This window comes from Rutilus rutilus (assembly GCF_951802725.1).
Source record: "Rutilus rutilus genome assembly, chromosome: 4".
NCBI classification, from domain to species: domain Eukaryota; kingdom Metazoa; phylum Chordata; class Actinopteri; order Cypriniformes; family Leuciscidae; genus Rutilus; species Rutilus rutilus.
In genome coordinates, this window is record NC_140212.1 from 20,637,990 (window position 1) to 20,664,412 (window position 26,423).

At 38.0% G+C, this 26,423-nt stretch overlaps 1 protein-coding gene across 3 annotated transcripts in view; it reads left to right on the plus strand.

The window, feature by feature from the left end:
* Positions 1-42: 42 nt before the first annotated feature.
* The window catches only part of tbc1d22a (TBC1 domain family, member 22a), a 162,744-nt gene continuing 136,363 nt past the window's right edge, over positions 43-26,423 (plus strand). For all 3 annotated transcript variants that reach the window (XM_084406331.1, XM_084406333.1, XM_084406332.1), the window contains exons 1-4: positions 43-262; positions 1,050-1,106; positions 4,859-5,289; positions 9,499-9,678. In XM_084406331.1, the coding sequence (XP_084262457.1) occupies positions 201-262; positions 1,050-1,106; positions 4,859-5,289; positions 9,499-9,678 (730 nt within the window). In that variant the 5' untranslated portion in view covers positions 43-200. The remainder of the gene's footprint in view (positions 263-1,049; positions 1,107-4,858; positions 5,290-9,498; positions 9,679-26,423) is intronic.

Sequence of the window (26,423 nt, forward strand, 5' to 3'; positions counted from 1 at the left end):
ATTGGCTGTTCAGCAGCCACTCATGACACCCCTTAGCCAATCACAGCTGTGCTTATGTGCAGTGGGTGGTACCAACATGGCGGCTCTCTGAGTTTCCGAAGAGGAATTGAGGTGTAAATAAACTCTTCGTTCACAGTTTGCACAACTTATCAGCATTTTTCTCTAAATTAATTTATGAGCGAGTACTCTGAAGCCAAAAGATGTCAGCTGACGGCAACAAAAAACAGTTCTGGAAGAGAAACACAGCTAAGGTTCCTGGGAAGTGAGTGACGTGTTCATGCTAATGTCTGTGTGTTAGCTATGTGTGTGTATTTATATGTGTTCAGTTAGGGGTTCAGCTAATCGAACAATATCTGTCAGCGCTAGATCTCACCAGAGGAGCTCCAAATATTTAGAATAACATGTGTCATCAAAATCTGACTCTTTTAAAGGCTGTCTTAAACTCAGGTAATGTGTGCTAGCTGTACACATCCATGATTGGATTGATCTCAATAATGTATTAAGTTTATATTGATCATGATTATATTCTTCTAGCACTGACATCTGATCAATGTGTATATGGTGGTAATACTGATTTAAGCTCTAGTTTAGTTCATAAAGGCATGTATTAGCCTGTTAGCTATGTGCTGCTGGGCCCCTCTTTTGAAACTTACAGATTGGTACAATGATTGTAATACTACGTTAATAGTAGTATTTTGATATATACCATGGTACTGGATGATTACTGTATTTAAAACCATGATATTTACATGGTACAGTGGTGCATTTTGGTTGGTGATGACAGCAACTTCCTCAAACGTGTATATATATATATATATATATATATATATATATATATAATTGTATTATATAGTTATACATGTGACAAATATGTTTCTAATAACTTTTTTACATTATGCCTAGGTGTTGTTGTTTTTTTAAATCAAGAATTGCATCTTGAACCTTGACTTGTCAAACCAGTTTTCAGTTCATATAAAGGAGGGAGTTAAAAATAGAGACAGATTTTTCTTATAAACATGCTTCTTAACGCTTTTTTTTCTTTTTCGCAGTATCCAGCATGTTTATGGAGCCCAACATCCTCCCTTTGACCCTCTGCTACATGCCAAGTAAGTGCAGCTATATTTAAAGGAAAATGTGTGTATGTATTTGGCATATTTAAAGATAGGAAATGAAAATGAAAATTGTTTTCATGCTTTTGCTTTCACTTCCCTATTTTACTTTCTTAGTTTCACATATTTTAGAGGGGAATTCAACAACTATATATAGGCTATATATTTCAAGTTTTGCCGTATTCATGGTTTTATAAATCTCGCAAAATATTTTTCGCGTACGACCCACGTTTGGGTATTTTGGAGGACCAAGTCAGAATTTTTTTTCCTCCATCAGCATCACATAGTGACCTGGCCACTGTTCTGGAAGAGGAAAGCTCAAAATCTCAAGGACTTGAATTGATGCTGTATAGCCACTAAAGGAGTCCCTACTAATACCATACTAATAAATTAATAAATGATTGTGGTCTAAAAGCAGGTGTTTCGGTTTCATTGTGCGACCCCTGTAGATAGATAGATAGGTAGATAGATATATTGGTTGGATGGATAGGTGGATGGATAGGTGGATGGATGGATGGATGGATGGATGGATAGACAGACAGACAGATGATAGATAGATGGATGGGTTGGTGGATTGATGGATGGATGGACGGACAGACAGATGGATGGATGGATGGATGGATGGATAGACGGATGGATGGGTGGATGGATGGATAGATGGATGGATAGACAGACAGACGGATGGATGGGTGGGTGGATGGATGGATGGATGATAGATGAATGGATAGACAGACAGACGGATGGATGGATGATAGACAGACAGATGGATGGATGGATGGATGGACGGATGGATGGATGGACGGATGGATGGATGGATGGATGGACGGATGGATGGATGGATGGATGGACGGATGGATGGATGGACGGACAGACAGATGGATGGATGGATGGATGGACAGACGGATAGATAGATGGGTGATGGATGGATGGACAGACAGATGGATGGATGGGTAGATGGACGGACGGACAGATGGATGGGTGGATGGATGGATGGATGGATGGATGGACATACGGATAGATGGATAGATGGACAGACGGATAGATAGATGGGTGGATGGATAGATTATAGACAGAAGACGGATGGATGGATGGATAGATGATGGATGCATGGACGGACAGACGGATGGACGGATGGATGGATGGATGGATGGATGGATGGATGATAGACAGAAGATGGGTGGATGGAGAGAGAGAGAGAGAGAGAGAGAGAGAGAGAGAGAGAGAGAGAGAGAGAGAGAGAGAGTGTGTGTGTGTGTGATATGTCCCATGTAATGTCGCTTTAACACAATAATCACAGAAACGTGATTTAAGGATATGAATAGGGTACATTTTGATTGTTGACTTTGCATATGATTAAATAGCATAGTAATAGCAGTGATCATACATTGTCAGGTCACACTTGTTGCACAAACACAGATGTTGCTACAATGAGTCAGCAAACCCTGCCCATTAAAGTGCCACGTCAAACAAGAACGAAAACAGCCGCCTTTGTGCATTTTAGAATGAGATTCAGAGCCGGACTGGCAGTGGAAATATGATGTTTAGATGATCTAGCTATTAGTGAGAATACAACATCAACCTGAACAGAACACATTAAGCATTGTATCTCATTTCCTTATTTAAACTATTCTCAACCTGTAATGTATGTTAAAATATTAGCAATACAATGCGTCCTTTTCGCTTGGGAAATCTGGTTTTGAGTAGCAGCTCATTTTGTAATTTATTTATTAGTTTAGCTTTTTAATAGTGATTAATAGTTTTATGATTCTGCATATTATTTAGTCTTAAAGGGATAGTTCACACACAAATGAGAATTCTGTCATCATTTACTCACCCTCAATTTATTCCAAACCTGTATGAATTTCTGTTTCCACTTTATTTTGATAGTCCACTTTAGACATTCTACTAACTATAAGTAACTTTGCAACTACATGTCAACTAACTCTCATTAGAATATTAGTAGACTGTAGTAGACTGTTAGGGTTCGGGTTAGTGTAATAACTTGACTTGTATTTGCCAAGTTACTTATAGTCAGTAGAATGTCTCTTGTCTTTACACAATAAAGTGTTAGCAAATATTAAGCAGACAATCTACGATATTTTGAATTTGGACTGCAGTACCTATTTCAACCACTAGCTGTCATTCTTACAGACTGCACCTTTAAAGGAGCTCTAAGCGATGTTGGGTGAAGTCACTTCTTGTTGACGTTCAAAGTATTGTCAAACAAAACGGAGGCTAGCTCGACCCTCCCTCCTCCTCACCCCGTCCCCTCCCCCTCCCTCCCTCCCGTGCTTCCTGAAACAGTCATGAACCATTTAGAAAAAACAAGCTGGATTTCTCCACCTGTCCAGCAAAAACAGAGCCACCCGAATGTCGGATTGGAAGCCCTTCTGCCGGCGGAGTTCTCGCCACCTTTTGAATGCTTTTCCGATGTAAATTCAGGACTTTGCGCGTTCCTTCTCCTTTTCCCTCTACTTTGTTATTTGTTCATCGGAACGTCGTCTCTTTGCATAGGCCTAATGTTTATTTATTAGTACTAGTCTTTACTATTAGTCATATTCTTACAATTTATGTTAAGTAAAGGGGGACAGTACTTGTGTGTGTGGAAATAGCCGGTTTCAATAAAACTACTTGTGACATGTCATATTTGGCTTTGACTTTGACTGAACATTTGCTCTCACTTTGCGGAAAAAAATATCGGGATATATATCGTATATCGATATTCAGCCTAAATAATCGGGATATGACTTTTGGTCCATATCGCCCAGCCCTAGTTTCATTGTTGGGACTAAAAACCTAAAACTGGAAGCCATAAAAGACCACGAATCATTCAAATGCCATATCCAGGTAAAAAAGAGAAATATATATAAGAGAGAAAGAGAAAATGTCAGTATTTCATTGAGACTTGAGGTTAAATAAACTGCTTAAGTATTGTAGATCTTGTAGTATTAATTTTCACATGAAGTTACACATTGTCGGTTAAAAACAAGAAAGTGGCTGGTAAAAACATTGAGTGGCTGGTAGATTTTGAAATCCACCAGCCACAGTGGCCGGTGGACAAAAAGGTTAATTTCCATCCCTGAGCTGTTTGTATATTGGCCTGTTTTTCACAGATAAGCTTAGATCAAGCCAGGATTAGCCCTTAGTTCATTAAGAATATTTAAGTAGCTTTTATAAACGTGCCTTAGAAAAAACATTACTGATGTGCATCTTGAGACAAAAGAATGAGACTGACGTATTTTATGATATATCAGTGCAATTTACTTTCTGTTAAAACAGCTCAAACATGCATTTTAGTCTGGGACTAGCTTAAGCCGTGTCTGTGAAACCAGGGGATAGTCTATTAATGTATTAACTACAGTTTATAAACTATTAATTAACTAAAAACGAATAGTTTGCTAATGATTTATTAGTGTTTTGTTACTGTATACATATTCTAAAGTGTTAACAGAAATTCAACTTGAGGGTGAGTAAATGATGACAGCAATTTGCTCTGACAGCTGCTGTGACAGTGTACGGAGTTCTTCGGATTTTAATGAGAGTTGGCAAATTGGAGCAACATAACCTAGTAATTCACCAACAGCAGTTATGTAGCAACTACCAGTGGGAGTCAGAGAAACCAGAACAATATCCCTGTTGTCTTTCCCTACATGCAGGGATATTATTGACCATTATACGTGGAACACAAGCGTTCTGTGTAAGTTTGATTCATATGCTGTATCAACAAAAGTCTCATCTATTTTTTGCAGTCTGATAAAAGCAGGAAACAAGCCTCCGTCTTCCACTACGCCAGGAAAACCAAAGAAAGCCACAACCTTCCAAGAGTTCGAGAGCATCACCAGTGACGCCTGGGATGTGGGAGATGATGATGATGAACTTCTCGCCATGGCAGCCCAAAATCTCAACATCGAGGTCGTCATGGAGACAGCCAATAAGGTGATAGAAAACCACAGCAAGCTGCAGGAAAGAAGACAGCAGCAGATGGATAGCATGACTGAGCCTGACGGGAAAGACGGAGAGGAAGCGCACGAGGAAGAGGAGGAAGAGCCGGAAGAAGAGGACGAGAGAGAGGAAGGGGCAGAGACGACAACAGATCTGTCTTTCGGTTCAGAGGCTCTTCCACTCAGTGACAACAGACTGGTGAAGTCACACAGTGAAGCTCCTGTCGGCTCGCCTAAAGGTCAGTCAAACATCAGTCTGTCTCTCTGATATTAATCTTTGGTTGTTTTGTTAATAACATTGTTTTTGTAGTAACCTAAAACATATAAAAGTGGTTTTTGGTAATTTAATAAAGCAAAATATATGTAAACTTCAATACAAATTCTAACTAAAATAGTTTACAACGGAAAATAAAACAGAAAAAATAAATCAAAATAAAGCTAAATAGAAATAATAACAATTAATAGAAAATGAAAACTACTTAAAAGCTAATTTAAAATTTTAATACATACTATAATAGTACGTAAATAATACTAAAATAACAATGGCTTATGTTAATAATTATAATTATTATTATTGGTATTATTATTATGCAGTATTTTAGGTTTCTGGTGCACCTCTGTGTTTTATAAGTTTCATACATTTTAAAGCTTGTTGAAAAGATGTGTGCTGTTGCCTTTCTAAGCGATTTGAGTTATCATTTTCCCCTGGCAGATGATAAAATTATATTAGTCATGGAGACTTACATTGAAAGAGACATGCATAAAACAACAAACCAACAACAACAACAACAACAAAAGAATACATTAGTCTTAATTGTCATTATTTCCAATGTTGTGTTGTCATCTAGATGCAAGACCTTTCTGCACGGGAAAGATCAACCAATTTTCATAAGACTTACATGAAAGTTTAGATTTTGGATCAGACCTGTGACCTGTTTCTAAACTCTAGCATTTCATTTTCTCCTCATCCTCTTCCTAGCTAATTAGCACGACCTTCATTAAATCGGTTTTATTTTAACTTCTGGTAATTAACCGAGAGTCTGTAACAGGCAAATTGGAGTCAGTGAAATGTCAATCAATTGTTTTGTTTGCCACTGAGCTTTGGTATGTTAATATAGGGTGTATTTTCCCACTGACCTGTCACTCAGACTTTTTCCCTGATGCTTCTGAAGCATAGAAAACTGAGTGAAAGCATCTTTATTTTAATACTATTAGAATCCCAGATCTTCATGACATGGAAGGCCTAAAAGATTCAATGTTGCAATGGCTATTAAACGCTTTTGATCTGCCATTGGTCTATGATAATGACATAATAGGTTGGTGTGGTCCAAGAATTCAGCTTTTTTGAGGTTCATTTCTTAAAGGCCCTGACACAACCTTCGTCGTTGAGCATCGGCTAGCCAAGTTTTGCGGTGTGTTCCGCACCGTCTGCACTAGTTGTTTAGTTTTTTTTGTTGAATCGGCGTCCGTCGGCAACTCTGAGAGAACTTTGATTGGGTGTTCAGTATGTAAGCTTGTTTCCGCCACAGAATAAAACATTTTAAAGGATTATTGCGACTTTTTATCTCACAATTGCGAGTTTACATCAGAGTCAGAATTGCGAGAAATAAAATCACAATTGCGAGGAAAAAAGTCCGAATTTCGAGTTTATTGCTCGCAATTGCGAATTTATATTTCACAATTCAGACTTTATAACACACAATTGCGACTTTATATCACGCAATTCTGACTTTAGAACTCGCAATTGCGACTTTGTATCACGCAATTCTGACTTTAGAACTCGCAATTGCGACGATATCACGCAATTCTGACTTTAGAACTCGCAATTGCGACTATCACGCAATTCTGACTTTAGAACTCGCAATTGCGACTATCACGCAATTCTGACTTTAGAACTCGCAATTGCGACTATATCACACAATTCTGACTTTAGAACTCGCAATTGCGACTATCACGCAATTCTGACTTTAAAACTCACAATTGCGAATATCACGCAATTCTGACTTTAACTCGCAATTGCGACTATATCACGCAATTCTGACTTTAGAATTCGCAATTGCGACTATCACGCAATTCTGACTGTAGAACTCGCAATTGCGACTTTGCATCACGCAATTCTGACTTTAACTCGCAATTGCGACTATATCACGCAATTCTGACTTTAGAATTCGCAATTGCGACTATCACGCAATTCTGACTGTAGAACTCGCAATTGCGACTTTGCATCACGCAATTCTGACTTTAGAACTCGCAATTGCGACTTTAGATCACACAATTCTGATTTTAGAACTCGCAATTGCGACTAGGCTATATCACGCAATTCTGACTTTAGAACTCACAATTACAACTTTATTTCAGATTTGCGAGATAAAAAGTCACAAATACCTTTTTTATTTTTCATTCTGTGGCGGAAACAAGCTTTCATAGTTCAGTGCACTAGAATAAAAGTGAACGCGATGAAAGCGAGCGAAGAAGTCAAGACGTTACAGACAGAAGCCTGTTCTAATTTTACATCATCTTACCTGAACATTCCAATGCGTGGATATTTTCATAACAACATGAGCCGCCTGGAGTGAAGAAAGTGATCTGCGTCATTAATGTTTAAAATGGTAAGCAAGTGCTGCTTTATTTACGGTTTGTATCTGCAGTCCTAGTTTCGGTTTCCGTTTTCGAATGAAGAATATAGACTATTGATACCTGCTAATATAGATAGTTATTTTCTCCGCTAGTTCTTTTACGTCGGGGTGTCATGGCCTTAACTCAGGTATTTCACCAACCTAGGGAATTTCTAAATTTCTTAACCTCTGAGTGAAGAACGAAACAATTTTTTGCTCTGAGTATTTGAGTATATCAGACAGGGACTGTGTGCTTCCACCAGTACCTGCAACTGTCAGACAGTTCTGCCAGTGCTTTGTTTTGCCAGCCAGAGTGGCGATGGATGACTGTGATAATGGACTTCCTGTCGACGTGTTCTGCCTCTATTTTAATAGTACCTTGTGTTGACACTGTCTGCAGCCGTCACACACTGTCTAATTTCGGCAGGGATTGCACGAACATCTGTATACGTTGAAGATGTTATGATGCTTAATGCAAGAATGATATCTCAAAGTCATCCATTTAATGCCTCTAACAAGCATACAATCACATTTTACAGTGCCTTACAGTGCTTGGACAGCATGATTATGAAGCATTAGGACAAAATCAATTCACCGATGCAATGTGATTCTTTGACAAATTCGCACAGCACTGCCAAAATAGCTACTTGTATCATAGAATGTACCCGTGAACCCATTAAACATACTTATTCTGACCCACTAATTGACATAGAATAAAGTGCATGTTTGTATGTGTGTAATATATATATATATATATATATATATATATAGATATTTTACCTGGTATATTTTACCTGAGGTAAAAACAATGACATATAGAACTGTGGAACTAAATTGTGTGTCTCTGGGACTAAACTTTATTTATACAAAATATCAATAAATCATTCAATCAATCAATAAATGTGTATTTGTGTCTGTATGTATGACAAATCAAAAGAACAAAAGCACAAATCAAAAATGATAAAACGAAAATTAATTAAATTAAAATTTGAAAACAAAAACAAAAGAGAGTTTTTAAAAATAGTTTTAAATAAAAAAAAAAAAAATTTCATTCTTTTATTTTTCATTCAATTTTAATTATTTTTCAAAGTCTTGACGTTTGTATTAATATACAAAAATGTACAAAAGGGTTGCAGAAGCTCACACTTATGAGCCGTTCAATTTCAATTCTGTCGAATTTCGTTTCTACCTTACAATTTTAACACTTTTTATTGTACACATTGTTCAAGCTTTAAGAAAAACAATATTAAATAAAGCAAGATTATATATATATATTTTTTTTTTTAAATGCCTACTATCGGTGTGCGAACTGTTGGGCAGGAAAATCTAATTTGTGTTTTTAATGTTTATACAGTATTAATTACAGTAAGTACTCTGGCATGTGCATCATCTCAGCCAATCTTCCCTGAAATTCATCTAATAGGATTAAAGTGCGCTTGCTTCCAAAAATTGAGATGTGCCAGGTTTAACTCACAAATGATTGGTCCCTGTGCTGTTGCTGAAGAATGTACATTGAGAATCGTATGCAATCTCGTCACGACTCCCTTAATTGAAATTAAAATAGAATCTAATGTAAATGAATTGAATCGTGTGATGATAAAAGATTCCCACTCCTAATGGTGATGGCACTCCGAATATAAGGTTCATCTGTCCGAGTTCTATAATGGATTTAGTTTGACAGAGGAGAGTTTCATTACCACACTAGCTGAGCATCTTGGGGTAACTCGGGGCAAACTGTGTCATGAATTGCCTCCATAATTACATTTAATGGGCCGAGGCATGTGCAGTGGTTTGTTCTCATTACAGCTGTGTTTTCTCTTGTCTGTGGGTCAGAAGTGGGCATTGAACAGGCAGCACTACACAGACAGCAGTCACTCCCGCACAGGCCCACGATTCCACTGGTGGCCCGCATGGCGGATCAGAACACATCCGGAACTCCTGCCATGACCGAGAGAGAGGCGTCAAGACTCGACAAGTTCAGACAGGTTCTGGCCGGCCCTAATACTGATCTGGGTAAGATGCTGTTTTATGGCTTTATGGCTTGACTACCGGTATATGAATGCTTGGGCAATGCATCACAAGAACATATGCAGAGCAAAGTCCAAAATATACTCTTTGCAACACATGAGTTGTGTTCTCACTTTTCTGAATGCAGCATTTGAAACTGTGCTTGCAAAGATGGCATCGCTATGTATAGTGTGTATAGTGTTCACACATATAGGGCCATATGATTTCCGTGATGCAGAAAAAGTGGACAGAATTGCGGAATACAGTCCGGAAATGGAATTTAACGTATAGCGCAGGTTGTCATGGAACTGGGCTGTACTGTTAGTCAAATTTAAATTCCTGATATTGACTTTAGAGTGAATGAGTGGCAAAGTTTTGTCTGATTCATTTTAGACACATAGTCTAGATGACTTTTAGATGAATGTGTAGATATGTGCTGTGCTCTTTCCTCTTAATAACAAAATAAGCACACAACAAAAAATGCCAGCGGTGAGAAAGCAGCATTTTAAGACACATCTGATTATAGCGATGTGGATATGTTTGCATCAGCTCTGCAATTCACCGGCATCATGTTCTCAGATGCAATGATTCAAATTTCACTTTTATGATACACTCTTAGAAAATAAAGTACATAATTGTACCTTTAGGGGTACAATGGCTTGTCACTGGGGCTGTAGCCTCAAGGGTACAATATTGTACCTTAACCTTTAAAAGAAACGGTACATATATGTACCTTTTAATGCTTTTTGACCCTCAAAAAGGTACATATATGTACCTTGAGGTCCAATAATAAGCCCTGTGGGGTACGTTAGTGTAGATTGTACCTTGGGGGACAGAAATGGACTCCTACTCTACCCCTATTTCTGACAGTGTAGCTTAATTTAAAGTATATTTAAAATTATAGACTATATAAATCTGGCTATGTGAGACTATAGTTTTAAGTAATGCCATTTATTTGCTTGACACATTGCAGTATCGAATAGCTTTTCGGCATTATCCTGAACATTTGTATAAGCATTCATTTCATGTGTTTTTGTAGTTGACGTCATTGAATCGTTACAGATTAACATTGTTTATGTTACTGTGAAACAGAAACCTTTTTTATTTCAGTTTGCATTGGAGTCTGTTTTGTGCTGTTCGCTTGTTGACGTTAGTGGATTTGATCTCTAAGCTAACGTTAGCTAGTGTTGCACACTTGTAGAGAACGGAAGAGAGGCTCTCGGGACATTTATTGCAATGTTTACATTAACAATTGAATAATTTATTGCAATGTTTTATGAATGAAATTGATTAGACAGACATGCTTTTTGTTGATTAAAATTTAATTGAACCATTGAACTGGAATCCAGAAAAACAAACCGGAAAACATGCAATTTGTTGGCCAAGTATTCTTGTTTTCTTGGATTATGTTTTGGTGCAAATGCAAATGCAAATTTTATAATTATTTACTAACCCTCATGTTGTTCCAAACTCATATACCTTAAACTGTTTTCATTTTACGGTTTGCCACACAAAGTTATCATATTTCTTGGAATATAGTGCATTAGTTTAATAGACCACTTTAATCATTTTTTTTCTCCTCATCCTTTGTGGACCTGGATAGATATGGTTGCTGTGAACTGTATTCAATTATAAATAACATTATTCAGAACCCGCATACATGTTTGGAATGACATGTGCGTCTGTAAATAATTACAAAATGTTTAAATATTTATCAAAAGATAGGCTAGTGATTGTGCCCAATAATTCTGAAACACATTAAGGAAGTAAATAGTGAAGTAGCTGCTTTCACTTTAAAGGGATAGTTCACTTTGAAATTAATTTTTGATATGTTTTAGCTTACCTCAAGGGCATCCAAGATGTAGGTGTCTTTGTTTCCGCAGTAGTTTCAATTTTGATATTTTTAGGTCAAACCGTTCTTGTCTGTCAGTCATATAATGCAGGTCTATGGTCACTGTCTCAAAACACAAGCACAGAGTCCAAATTAAAACAATTCACCATCGTCCAAATGAAACAATTCCCCATCATAAGTACACATTGATGGCCTAAGACACGAAACGAGCGGTTTGTGTGAGAAAACGAACAGTATTTATATCGTTGTTATCTCTTGAAAACAGCACGTCCAAATGATCTGACGGCGCGGGCGGGTATAGATATATACATAGATGGCCTTGGCCGCCTTGGCTACTGCAGTTCATTGGAACGAAACCGTAGCCAAGCGACATCTAGTGTATATATCTATACCCGCCCGCTGGCGGGTATAGATGTATACACTAGATGTCGCCTTCGCTACTGCAGTTCATTGGAACGAAACCGTAGCCAAGGCGACATCTATGTATATATCTATACCCGCCCGCGCCGTCAGATCATTTGGACGTGCTGTTTTCAAGAGATAACAACGATATAAATACTGTTCGTTTTCTCACACAAACCGCTCGTTTCGTGTCTTAGGCCATCAATGTGTACTTATGATGGGGAATTGTTTCATTTGGACGATGGTGAATTGTTTTAATTTGGACTCTGTGCTTGTGTTTTGAGACAGTGACCATAGACCTGCATTATATGACTGACAGACAAGAATGGTTTGACCTAAAAATATCAAAATTGAAACTACTGCGGAAACAAAGACACCTACATCTTGGATGCCCTTGAGGTAAGCTAAAACATATCAAAAATTAATTTCAAAGTGAACTATCCCTTTAATATCTCCCTGAAGTCAATCATTTTATCCCTTAAAACTCATCTTTGATCACCAAAATGACATAGCCTATTTAAACGTTTTTTCCTTGAATAAAATTTCTTCATGCCTTAAAATAGCTTGAATGTAACTAAACCCTTGCCTCATTTAGTATACGTGGTTCTATGAATATGCAAATTAGCCCCGTCTCCACTCACTCACACCAGCTCAGAGATCCACTGGTTGACGATCACACATTAACCTGATTGGTTACAAGGTAGTTTGTGACGTCAGAAACACCAGCGATTTCAAACCGCGTTTTTGAGACTGTCTTTGTTTCACTGCAGTTTTAAGGAGAAAATACTCAGCAATTAAAAGGGATGGGAATTGATAAGATTTGATCAATATCAATGCCACTAACGAATTTGCACATGGGTTGTCTTAAAGCATATTAAAAACACCACATAGACATATAGTAGGGTTGGGCGGTATTACGGTAATATCGGATACCGCGGGATCTTAAAATAGCACCGGTATCAGTTTCAATACCGTCATTACCGGCACTTATATAGCCTATAATATATATAATTTATTTATTGCCTAAAAAATGCTTATGTGTGGTTGCAGTTTGGCAATATTTCTGGTTCCAACCGAATGAGAAGGGAGAGGCGGTAAATACTGACGAGGCAATTTGTAAATTGTGCAATAAAAACGTGACCGCGAGAGATGTAAACACCTCTAATGTCGCATCTCGGAAAAAACCGCCCACTCACTGCTGCCAGGATACAAAAGCGCATTAAGTTTCGTATTTGTTAAAATATTATAATGTTATTTTTTTCCATCTTTGTTGATTATGAAAAGTGAACAGCACAAATAAGATGGGATGCATTCGGGAGTCAGACGATTTGACCACTTCAATAAATTTAGTTTTGTAAAAGGCCTCTTTAAAACGAATTTCGTTTTGTATAAATTGTATCTAAATTTTTATAAAATTTTCATCAACCAATATTGCCTGGATTTAATATAATCATGACATGATGGGCATGCCGCTGTCACTTGCATTGAAATCTCATAAAAAAGGCTATGCCTCACAGACATGACAAATAAATAAAGCTTGAAATTTCTTTAAACGAAACAATTAAAAACGAAAGAAATAGGCAACTCACTGATTAGATAAGTAATCCATGATGTGCATTTCTCTCGTTCATACAGAGATGCGATCGTCAATTTCATTAAACGAAACAATTCAAAACGAAAAGAAATATAGTCTGATTAATCAATGGTGTGCATTTCTCTCTATAGCGTTCACTACAGAGATGGCGATCGTCAATTTCTTTAAACGAAACAATTCAAAACGAAAGAAATAGGCTACTCGCTGATTAGGCTAAGTAATCCACGATGTGCATTTCTCTCTAGGCGCGTTCATACAGAGATGCGATCGTCAATTTCAGTAAACGAAACCATTCAAAACTAAAAGAAATATAGTCTGATTAATCAATGGTGTGCATTTCTCTCGAGGCGCGTTCATACGGAGATGGCGATCGTCAATTTCTTTAAATGTAACAATTCAAAACGAAAGAAATAGGCTACTCACTGATTAGGCTAAGTAATCCACGATGTGCATTTCTCTCTAGGCGCGTTCATACGGAGATGCGATCGTCAATTTCAGTAAACGAAACCATTCAAAACGAAAATAAATAGACTAGCCTACTCTCTGTAATCCATGATGTGCATTTCTCTCTATAGCGTTCACTACGGAGATTGCCGATCGTCAATTTCTTTAAACGAAACAATTCAAAACGAAAAGAAAAAGGCCACTCTCTGATTGTGTAATGATGTGCATTTCTCTCAATAGGCGCGTTCACTACAGAGATGGCGATCGTCAACTTCCATCTTTGCATAAAAGTTTTATTAATAAAAATCAATGGACACGCGTCACCGGATTACAAAGGCACTTCTTGCTTGTTGCACGCACACAGATATTATGTTGAATAATGGTGGGCTCCGGCTCATAATAACAGTTAATGCGTGCAAGGGTTGGGCTTGATTTTTTTGTTGTTGTTTTTTTGCCCGATCTGGCATTCAGTTTCTGAACGGTGTAGGCACAAGCCAACAGTTTGGTGACGCCATCTGAGCCCATTATGTCATAATTTTTAATTAGTCACGGTAATACCGTATACCCCGGTAAAATAGGGAGGCGGTTTGACGGTTTCAAAATTCGAATACCGCCCAAGCCTAACATATAGCCTAAACATACCATTAAAAGCTGGATTTTCACCACAGGGGTGCTTTAACAGTTTGTAATCTCAACCGTCTTTGCATATTTCTCATATCATCGCTCAGCAACATCCTTGGGGTTTAAGCATTGCAGATCCATGAAGTCAGGACGGTGTCGATGTTGACAGGCCTCTGGACGTTGGCGTGCCAGTTCTGGTTTCATTTGACTGCCTCTCAGGGCGTCCCTGAATCAGTTTGGCTGCTGTTGCCGTTATTAGACATCTGAAATTATGAGTCAGACATGTGGCAGCAGAATGAAATATGAATGAAATCTATAATTAAGCTGGGGTCTCCAACATGATAATGAATTCCCATCCATCCATCCAAAGCACTGATGACTGCCCTCTATTGGCAGTGACTCATAATAACTCCAAGATCCCGAGAAATGGCACTAAGCCACCTTTCTTTCCCCTGTGTTGATATATTTCTTATTATAACATAAGGTTTAGGTGAAACTGACTGTGATATCCCATATCCCAATTTTATTGAAACGGTGAAAATGCCATTATATCGGCTATACCATTACCATCAACCATGACATTTGCAAATCAACAGTATTCAGCAACTTGGATACTCCTGAATGAATTGAAAGTGTGAACTATGGCAGTGGTTTTCACATGCAAAACAGTTTGTTTGGTTTTTGGTGCGCACCAGGGTTCGGATGGGAGCGTTCACACTTAATCAAATGAGCCACACTAACAGAGCAATCACACCAGAGTTCGTTTTAATCCAGCCAAATCTGACAAGCGTGAACATACCCTGAAACACTGCATCTTGAACTACACGTCTAAATGATGCGCTTCACTCTGAAACCACAAATATTTACGATTTATCGGGCAGCCTTGCATTTTGAACAAAAAAAATTAATAATTTTTTAAAATAAATAATTTTTTCTGTGAACACTTTTATTGTTTTTTCACAGTAAACTAATATATTTAATTGTTTAATTCTATAGGCCCGTTCACACCAAGAACGATAACTAAAGTTAAAGGAACCGTATGTAAGATTGTGGCCAAAACTGGTACTGCAATCACTTTCAAATTACTGTAGAGCGGTGTATCCCCTCCCCCTCCCCCCTGACTCGAGGTTACCAGCTAGGCTGCAGGATCCAGCAGGAACGTAGGCTGCTACAAGGAGCTTCCAGTGGCAAGTGACGAGTCCTACACTGCATGAGTCCTACACCCTACATGGGCGTGCTAATGTTGTTTTCCTCAGCGTCTCAGCATAATGACAGAGAAACGGGCTCTGATAATGCATTGGTAATGTTAGCAATGACGACTCGCCGTTTTTCATTTCCCAAACAATTCCTTACCTTTTCAATTCGATGACCCACCTCCTCCATATGCGCTAACGTAACGTTACTTTGCACGAACATGCATAACTTTGTTCGACTGTCATGAATATTTGAAATGTCCATTTACATTAAGTACAAGTTAGCCAAACATAGATGAATCTTACCTGTCCAGGAGAAAATTAGCAACGTTGGCGTCTGTCTTCAAATTCTTCTCCGTTTTCAGCCGTCTCCATCTTTCAAAGGCATCTCCTATACAAATCCTTGTTTTATTTCGGACTTTGTCACGACGTATTTCGGATTCATAACGAGGTCTTTTAGGTTTCGTAACGTTAGACATTTTTTATCCGAAACGTTTGTAGCTGCAGCTGTGGTAAACTAGAGCAGAGCTGGCAACCCGGATGCCGAAACACTACTGACTTCGTGATTGGTAGATAGGTGGAGGGTGGCGCTTCAGGCCAAAACACAACATGACAACTTCAACATCAGTTGAGGGCTGCAACTTCACTTTTAAATGACAATATCCTGGCCGGACTACTGTTGTCAGTGATATAAGTATTTGAAATGATCATGATTTCTTAATGTCTAGTGACATATCAGGGCCATTTTATGATTAATTGAAATACATTTCTTACATACGGTTCCTTTTACTATATTAGCGTCCACACCAGCGGATTATATCGTTCTGTTTATTCTACGCGCGTTCTTGTCTGCTGCTTTAAATGCTCGAGCTCATTACAGCAGGATAGATTCTGATTGGCTGTCAATGTTTTTATCGTTCATCAGCTGGATAAAACCGTTCTGAAAGTGATTCCAACGATATTGTTTCTCTGTGCCGTTATTGTTATAGCTGTGGTTTGAAATTTGCTATTCTTTCATTTTGAGAACGGTTTTTAGAACTCTATCTTTATCATTATCATTATGGTTATTGTTTTTGGTGTGAACGGGCCTGAAGGCTCAGAAAGGAGGAGGAAATTAGTAATTTAAAATACATAACAATCTTGGTGTGACAAACTTTGACCAACTTTTAATGGGACTCCAGCCAACTTTGTATTCACTCTCTGCTACGTACGTTTAAGTACGCGCATAAAGTAAGTAAAGGTTATGAAAAGAAAACTTAAGGAGGCACAGTTCATTTTGTCTACAAAATAAATGTCAAGCATTGAAGTGTGAGCCTTTAGATCTCAATTTTCTTAAGATCATAAGAAACGTTTTAGTCTAACATGTCCAAACTTTTAATGTGTCGTGTATTGGAGCATTGTACCAAAGCGTCTTTGAAAATAGATAGAACAGTACGTAGACATTTAATTTGTCATATCTAACGCACAGTAATGAGCAAAAAGTAGTTTTTTTTCTTTTTTTTTCTTACAAGCTCGTTTCTGGAGCGTTTGGTGCCGTCTTTGTCTTCAAATTAATGAGTACCTGACAGACGTGTTTTTAAGAGTGATGCCATCAGATGGTCAGCTTTTACCTCAGAGAGAGAGAGAGAGAGAGAGAGAGAGAGAGAGATACAATAACAGGAAGCAATTACTTGCTGATGCTGTCCACTGTTGCCATGGCGATGCATCACCTCTATTGGACCCTTCTCTTTACCGTTTGACTACCTTTTCTCTCTGTGTGTCTCAGATGGGGGAGCTGTGGTGCTCTCGTGGTCTTATCACAGCCGGTTCTTCTGTGGGTGCTCAACCTCAATATTATAAATGCAGTCAGATTCAAATTAACTTAGTTTAGTGGCATCTGTGGCACAGAAATTCTTTAAGGAATTCAAGAATATTATATTGAGAATCTGGCATTGAGCCATTGCAAGCATTCCTGGAGACGTTTCATGTGCTGTGAATGAATCTAAAAACATGAAAAAGTAGAGAGAATATGCATGTACATTTGAATTGCGGTTTTATGTAGAGTAATGAAGTAGAATTCCTCTCGCTTTTCTGTTCTATCAAGCTTAACATTGACAAAAACGCATTAACTTAATGTTTTAACTTGCCGCATCGCGATCCGCATCCTCACACAGTCACATGGGTTTAGAATATTGGAGTATATTGCAAGTATATACACATTTTATTTTAACATTTGAGTTTTAATAGATTATTCTCTCGTGTTTGATGTATATTTGTTATCCCTTTATTGTATAATCAGCACAAATTCTGGGATTAATCTGTAGATACTGCTTTCCTTCAATTTGTCCAGTCATTTGATTTCTGAATTGGTAAATGACTAAACCACTCTGCTACATCTGTGACGAATGCTGATGTTGAAGTAAACCTTTAATTGAGAATGAACTTAAAAATCAATGTTTTGACTGATTTGTTTCACTGTTTGTGTTTCACGGCATTAAGCAGTAGGCTAATGTTACTATTTCTCATTTCTGCCAATATGAGGTAAGATATTCATAGTTTAGCCAATTACCTTTATCACTGCAGGAATCTGAAGTAATCTAACAACGCTGATTATTTTCCACATCCTCATTTGGTTTTAACGGAGTCCTGCATTTTCAACTTTCTTTATGTGTAATTTTGCTGTTTAAGAATGAAAAAGGTATGCAAAGTTACAAGTCCACTCCAAAGGGGCTTTGGGTTCACAAGAACTGGGAACGATTTCTGGGAACACTTCCTAGTTTTAGGAACGCTTTTTTGGGGGAACTAAAGCTCCCAAAATTACCTGGAACAATTTGTCCCAGGAACTTTTTTTTCCCTCAGAGCTGTTGCTGTCTGCGTTTCCACTGCGGTCTAAAGTATCGTGAAGATTGGGCAAATTAGTCCGGTGACGTAGGACTGCACAGTTCCCGCTGGATTTCATCCTCTGAATTTAAGCTTAATAAAGCCTGAACCTCATCGTCGGTCTGTAAGTCGTATTTTTTAAACTCCATTGTTGATTAGAATAGCAAACAAATCTTACTGCAAGCACTGCAACAGATTTAAAAAAAAAATGGTGGTTGAAATAAGTGTCTCAAACTACATGGAGTCAACTAATCAAAATGCGGCATGACCTCAACCAATCAGCATGTTCAGCGCCCCAAGTCCCACCCCCGGAAGTTCCCGAACTTTGAAAAAGTACTACCTCGCAAGCAGGGACTTTCTGAGGGGGAATTTTTTACCCGGAACTTCACAGAGTACCACCCCAAAGTCCCTAGTTCCTGGGGAAAGTTCCTGCGTTGAAAACACGGCTTAGACCCTAGAGTAGGGTCTAACCCAGCACAATAGGAACTACCAGTGATGTAAGTGTATGTTGATTGGCTGAAACCATGCGAAACACTGGCACCAACCATTTTTACGTTTATAGCCTATATAAAAAGCAATAAATGAACCGACACTAAAGTGTGCTCTGGCTCTGGCCAAGCCGCTCTCAGCGCTGTCAAAATAAAAGTTCCACACAACAACCAGAGCGGCAGGGTGTAGGTGACAGCTTACGTCACTTCACAGTTCTAACTGTTTAAAAATGGTCAGGAAAATGGTCCTGAGGGAACATTTACTTCTTGGGGGATTGCCCCTGCTGGCTAGCTCCTATAACTACCTGGTGCGAAAGCCCCTTAAATGGAGTTCTTCTCTATATAAGTAAGCACTGTTCTGAACTCCCTGAAACGCCTCGATTGTAGTCTTGAGTTTTCTGTAGACTTTACAGAGTGCTGGACTCTTGCATTGTCAATACAAGATCTCGACCAAAAATTGATGCACCTCTTGATGTAAATAACATCATTTATTCCCATCAAGAGGTGTATTAATTTTTTTGTCAAGATCTTTGTATTGGCAATGCAAGAGTCAAGCACTCTGTAAAGTCTCCTTCAGCACATCCCAGCACGGTACCAAGTAAAGCAAATCACAAATTAAATGAAAATAAAATTTATTTAAAATAGCTCATACTGTATATTATTTAGTTATCTCCTGAAATTGGTGATTGACATTTTCTTGGAGGACAATACTTTAATTTTAATGGATAGAAATGATCTATTTGTGGATAGTGCTAAAATGCAACCATTTTCTTAGTGCTTTATTGCAGTGTCAATGTTTTGCAGCCTGTGTTCACTTTTTTTTTTTTTTGTAATTATGACTCCGTGGCAGTATCTTTTCATCATAGAGAAATCGAGAATATTGCTCACAGATATTGCTCACATCATGTTCTCTGTTTAAGCAGTCTACAGCTGAACAAGGTCACCTGGATCTGATCTACAGTCATGAAGTACTCCTGACAGTTGTTCAGATAACCTTGGTGAGCACTCAAATCTTAACAGGCAGCACTCGAGACATAATTAACTGTGGTAAACCAAGCCCCAGAAGTGAAGGAAGCACCAGTTTGTAGATTCTGAGACTTACTTATTTATCTCAGTGCATTTCAAGAACGGCAGTTTCTCCCAGTTCCCCCCAAAAAAACAAATTTGCTGCCTTAATCAACTTGGATGAACATTGCTTAACTTATTTTGATGAGTTAAAACATATGTTGTCATAAATTATTGATCAAATATTTATTTTTTTTACAGTGTAGACCTTTTTTTTTTTTTTTTTTTTTTTGGTGGTGGTGGTGGTGGTGGTAGTGAATATATTGAGTTCCAGTCAAAGATTTCTGGATTGAACAGCTTATTTGAAGGATTTAGTTGACAAAAATCTCAAGCTTTTTCTTTATCGTAATTAAACACAAATACATATTAGTTATATTGCATTATTGAGATTTGCGTTTAAAATTGTTTTATTTGAACAGCCATGCAACCTATTTTTTTTAGGTCTCTACTGGTTGAGAACCACTTTGTTAGAATATCTTACGCCCCAACTTTAGTTCTTTCAGAGATATCTGAACTTGTGAATCAGATGCACTGGCCCGAAATCTGCTCCGAAGGCAAAGTTTGCACTTTTTTACAAACTTTATTTCTGTCCAGAAATGTGTCACCTGGCTTTGGCTGTACCTGGCTCATGACGCAATTCATATGAAAGAGAAAGAAAATTCATAATGCAATCAATGAAATACAACGGCGCAGTTATTCTAAGACCCCAGAGGAAGAATCTACTGTACGCTCTCCCCAGATACCTGAACTACATATCATCCTCAGCAGCCTGCGTTAATACAGTGAAGTATCTCTTTACCAGAGCTGCATTACTTTATGGCTCTGCCACGTGCTGCAGTGTCCTTTATATGACTTATCGCTGCCATTCAATCTACCTTACAAGTTTTAGTGTCAAACTAAACTTTTATAGCTCAGAATAAAGACAGTTCATGTTTATGAGAGGACCATTCTTTCAGGACTATAGGTGATAACGCATTCCAACGAGTTAATATCAAATTCCCTTTAAGACAAGTCATTTCACTCGGCGGCCATCTTTGAAATGCCTCTCGTCTCGAGCATGCAAGTGCAGCTCCTGTCTTTTTGAATGGGTAAAGATAAAATTCTTCAATACGCCAAGCTTACGATTAAATTTCATATTTGAAATCACCAATGAAATCTGACAACAACTGTCTCATAATTTATTTATTTTCTAAACTCTCGAATCATGACAGAAAATGACATTTTACAGGCTGGATCAAGCTAATGTGCAGGTGCAGTGGAACCGCGCGTCTATTGGCTCTTATTTAAAAGGCGGGACTTATTCCGCATATTGAGCATTGCACTTTTCCCCATTCAAAACAATACAGGTGATGCGTCTTGTGTAATTCTATAGTCTTTGTTCATATTTCGTGGCCACAACATACGCTATTGCCAAAAGTATTGAGACACCCCTCCAAATCATTGAATTCAGGTGTTCCAATCACTTCCATGGCTGTATAAAATCAAGCCCCTAGGCACACAGACTGCTTCTGCAAACATTTGTGAAAGATTGGGTCGCTCTCAGGAGCTCAGTGAATTCAAGCGTGGTACCGTGATAGGTTGCCACTGGACTCTAGAACAGTGGAGACATGTTCTCTGGAGTGACGAATCACGCTTCTCTGTCTGGCAATCCGATGGACGAGTCTGGGTTTGGCAGTTACCTGGAGAACTGTACTTGCCAAGTGTAAAGTTTGGTGGAAGGGGATTATGGTGTGGGGTTGTTTTTCAGGGGTTGGGCTTGGGCCCTTAGTTCCAGTGAAAGGAACTCTTAATGCTTCAGCATACCAAGACATTTTGGACAATTTCATGCTTTGTGGGAACAGTTTGGGGAAGGCCCCTTCCTGATCCTACATGACTGCACACCAATGCACAAAGCAAGGTCCATAAAGACATGGATGAGCAGGTTTGGTATGGAGGAACTTGACTGGCCTGCACAGAGTCCTGACCTCAACCCGATAGAACACCTTCGGGATGAATTAGAGCGGAGACTGTGAGTCAGGCCTTCTCGTCCAACATCAGTGCCTGACCTCACAAATGCGCTTCTCCTTAACCTTGTGGAAAGCCTTCCCAGAAGAGTGGAAGCTGTTATAGCTGCAAAGGGTGGGCCAACTCCACATTAAACCCAATACAGATTAAGAATAGGATGTCATTAAAGTTTATGTGCATGTAAAGCAAACGTCCCAAAACTTTTGGCAATATGTGTAACTAAGTGAACTGAATATATCCTGTTTTGGTCACCGTAATGAATAATTTGAATGCAATGTAAGTTGCTTTGGGTAAAAGTATCTGCCAAATGAATAAATGAGAATGACGCTATTAAAATATAAAGTATGCTTGTATTGTGACACACGGAGCTTCTTCTACTGCCACTGTCTTGAGGGAACCTAATAGCCAAATATGAATACTGGGTTCTGTTTCTTTTTCACTCCTGATGATTAGCACTCCAGTGGGTTTGACTGAGAACCCTCGTGTCCCCTGGCGAATGGAGCGTGTCATTAAATTTTCTCTCTCTCTGTCTCTATTGCTATTTCCTTTGCTGTCTCTTAAATAAACTCTCAGATGAACCATTGGAGTCCTGTATGAAGTGGCATCATATGTTTTCTTTTTAGTAGTTGTAGTGCTTCTTTGAGGGATTATAGAGCACATTCTGCCTCTGCCAGTCTATTCAGAGTTCTTGTGTTCGATTCAGTCTGCGGCAGTGTTTGAAGCACACAATAGACCACTAGACGACTGTTGCGCAGAGCCAACACAATGATGTACATTGGGAAGGCATTCTAATCTATAATGTGGTCTGGAGACATAGTGTTCTTCATAAAGAACATATAATGGACTGCGGTCGTGTAATAATCATGCACTCGTACTGGAGAACTGCAGTATGAACGTTTTAAAGGAATTCATACATATTCTGTCATCATTTTGCTCACAGTCATGTTGCTCCAATCCTTTTTTCAGTTGTTGAACGTCAAAGGAAATGCTTTGAAATACACGTCATGTGGACTAATTTTATTATACTTTCATGATGCATTAACTTTCATTGTACGAACAAGAGCAGCTTGAATATTTAGCAAAACATCTTTTAGGTTTCCATGAATGAAAGTCATATGGGCATGAGGGTGAGGTGTTTTTTTATTTAATGACTTATGTATACTTGTATTTATTTATGCTCTTATTTTACTTATTTATTTGTATTTTTTTTTTTTTGTGGAGGGTTTGTGGAGGGATTGCCAACCATGGGTTAAAAAAGATAATAGATTTGTGGGAAATGGCATGTATTCTTGAAAATGAGATGTGACACTCTATTGAAACGCTCAGTTATTTTTTTTGTGAAATATTCTTGTTTATTTGCTCTCACCCACCTCATTTTCAGTATGAATATCTCATTATGTATGAGATGGAGAGGTTTAGCTCATTGATGTCGAATATGATTACAATATGAACTTTGCGTGTTGTGTTAGCAAAATTTAAACTGCAATAAGAGGAAAGCCATCTGTCAAGAAATCCGAATGACTCAAAATAATCATTTAGTTTTTTCAGAATATATCTTATTGCTTCCTTGGCTTTTTTTTTGGTAGAGTTAACAAAGAAAGATGTGTTGTGGAAACAGCATTGGCACAGAAATAAACAACCCTCACACAAATTAAATAAAGAAAATGAAACGACTGCCTTCGAGTGGTTTGGCATGGATACTACTGTCCGCAAATGCAAAGAGATACACACAACCTGCATACAAAATGGGGATCACATATAGTTCTTACGAAACCATCACGGTGAAATTTCACAAAAAAAGAACAGTTTTTTTTTTTTTTCGCTGTATTTAGTGTTGTATTGTGACTTATGAAGCATTTATTCTATTCAGACATTAGCAACAATAATAGTAATATGAAATAATATTTTTTTGTGTGTTAATTTTAGATACCATGGCACATGAACACTGTATATAATGTAATGTAATGTAATGTAATTTAATGTAATGAAATGTAATATATAATGTAATATATAATATAACATGGTATAATATAATGTAATATATAATGTAATATAATATAATATAAATTAATATAATACAGCATGATATAAATTAATATAATATAATGTAATGCAATGTAAAATATAATATAAATATAAATAATGTAATGTATAATAGATAGGCCTAATATAACAATATACTATAACATGGTATAATGCAATGTATAATATAATATTATATATCATATATTATAAATTAAAATAATATTATGTAATACAAATTAATATAATATAAATCCATATAAGTTTTTTTTTTTCCTTCCACATTGTGGTAATTAGTGAGTTTTTAGGATTACATTAAGAATTTTGTTGAAAATGTGATTGCTTGATTAATGCAAATTCATTGTTATTTAAGCAACAGATTTGATCATGCTCTTTTTTTTTTTCTGCCGTTTGATTGTTGGGTTAAATACGGCCCAGGCATATTTTATACGGGTTTCGTGAGACTCATTTAGCTGGCAGCCATAGACGACTTTTCAGGAGCAACTGTCCGGACGATCACAACCTCTTTTGAGGTCACCGTCTCCAGAGGGACAAAGACAGCAACAATGAGCTGATGAAATAGTGAACGTCTAATTCCTCTCCCTTCCTTTCTCCCCCCCCCCCGTTGTGAGATTAATGCCACGTGGAGGAAATATAACAGATAGTTTAATTAAGTGCCAGGGCACAAGATTCATCGACTAATTTCTGCAGCTGACAGCGCAAATGAGGGTTCAAAGGTGCGAGCCGAGGAGACACCCTTGAGTGGCTCTGTGTTTAATGAATTGAGCGCTTTCCCGATAAAGTTCCCGCGTAAAGCAGCACGCACATTAAAGCTAGCCTTCAATGTGTCAGGACAACCTACCATCCTCATATACTATACACCCAGCATACCTGCCTGGAGAGAACACACACTCATAACTCCGTCCTTACGCTTTAGCTTCACAGGTATATGCACAAGCACAGTGAAGACCGGCACAAATGCATTCGTTAGACTGGAAATGGTGACTTTTATAATTATGTATAGTTTAATGAAGACTTTGGAATGACCTGGACTACTGCATAACTGACCCCTGTAAAACTGGAGAAACTGGAAGAGAAACTGAAAGAATGGAAGAGAGGGCTACTCTCTGAGAAAACAAAGGACATTAACATTTGAACTCTCTTGCTATGTTACCATCATCCCCATTCAAGACACTATCACACTTGAGTTGATCACCTCCTAATGTACACATCATTCCCTTCACCTATCCCTACCTGAATTCACCCTTAAATCTATATGGTTTAATATGAACAATTATCATATACAGTGTTATACATGTTTGGTGTAATTTGAAATGTCTCAGTGCGACTGGTACAGAAGTACCCACAGAAGTAAACCAAAGGTAATACGGTGTGGAGAGTTTTGTTAACTGCTGTGGGTGTGCCCCCATGTTAATCAACTCCTGTCCCCAGTAAGTCTGGGACGGTGATTAATGCAAATTCCCATTGTGAACTCATCTTTACATTTGAAAAGAGGTTTCTGCCTTGGTCTGATTTATGTATTTATGTATCTAAATCTGGGTGTGTCTTACCTCTGTTTTAATATAATGTTACTTTAGATTAGTGTATGTGGGAAACCACGGCATGACCAATCCAAAGCTATTATAAGAGAAGTAATGTTGGTCAGCTTACATCTGTAATAGTGGCCATACCTCTACTGAAGTAAATTCAAGTCTATGCAAAACCATGGGGGCTATACCAAAGTATCTTTGATTGTGTAACTTGTATGTGACCATCTCAGTTGCAGTAGCCAATTACCTCTGTTTAGTGACCAAAACTGACGAGCTTGTGATCGTGAGATCCGCCTTAAACAGAAGGCGTGAGGACCTCAGAGCGACATTGCTTTCTAATACGAACAGCTAAAATATAGGCCTAGTTCTAGGAATAGGAGGATAGTTAAAAGGAATTATCAAACATTCGCTCACATTTAATGATGTTCGGATATCATTAAAACCTTTTTCATTTATGGAGTCAGATGAAATAACGAGGTAATACATGTGAGAAAATGTATTTCATTTAATTTAATCTTGTTGTGTTGTGTAAAAGGAAAGACAGTAATGCGCAGAGAACTTCACCCGTTCAATCGGATACCGCCATTGGACCGATCTAGACGGGCTTACACCCCTAAAGTCAGTTTCAGGGTTAATTCACACAAAAACCATCATTTG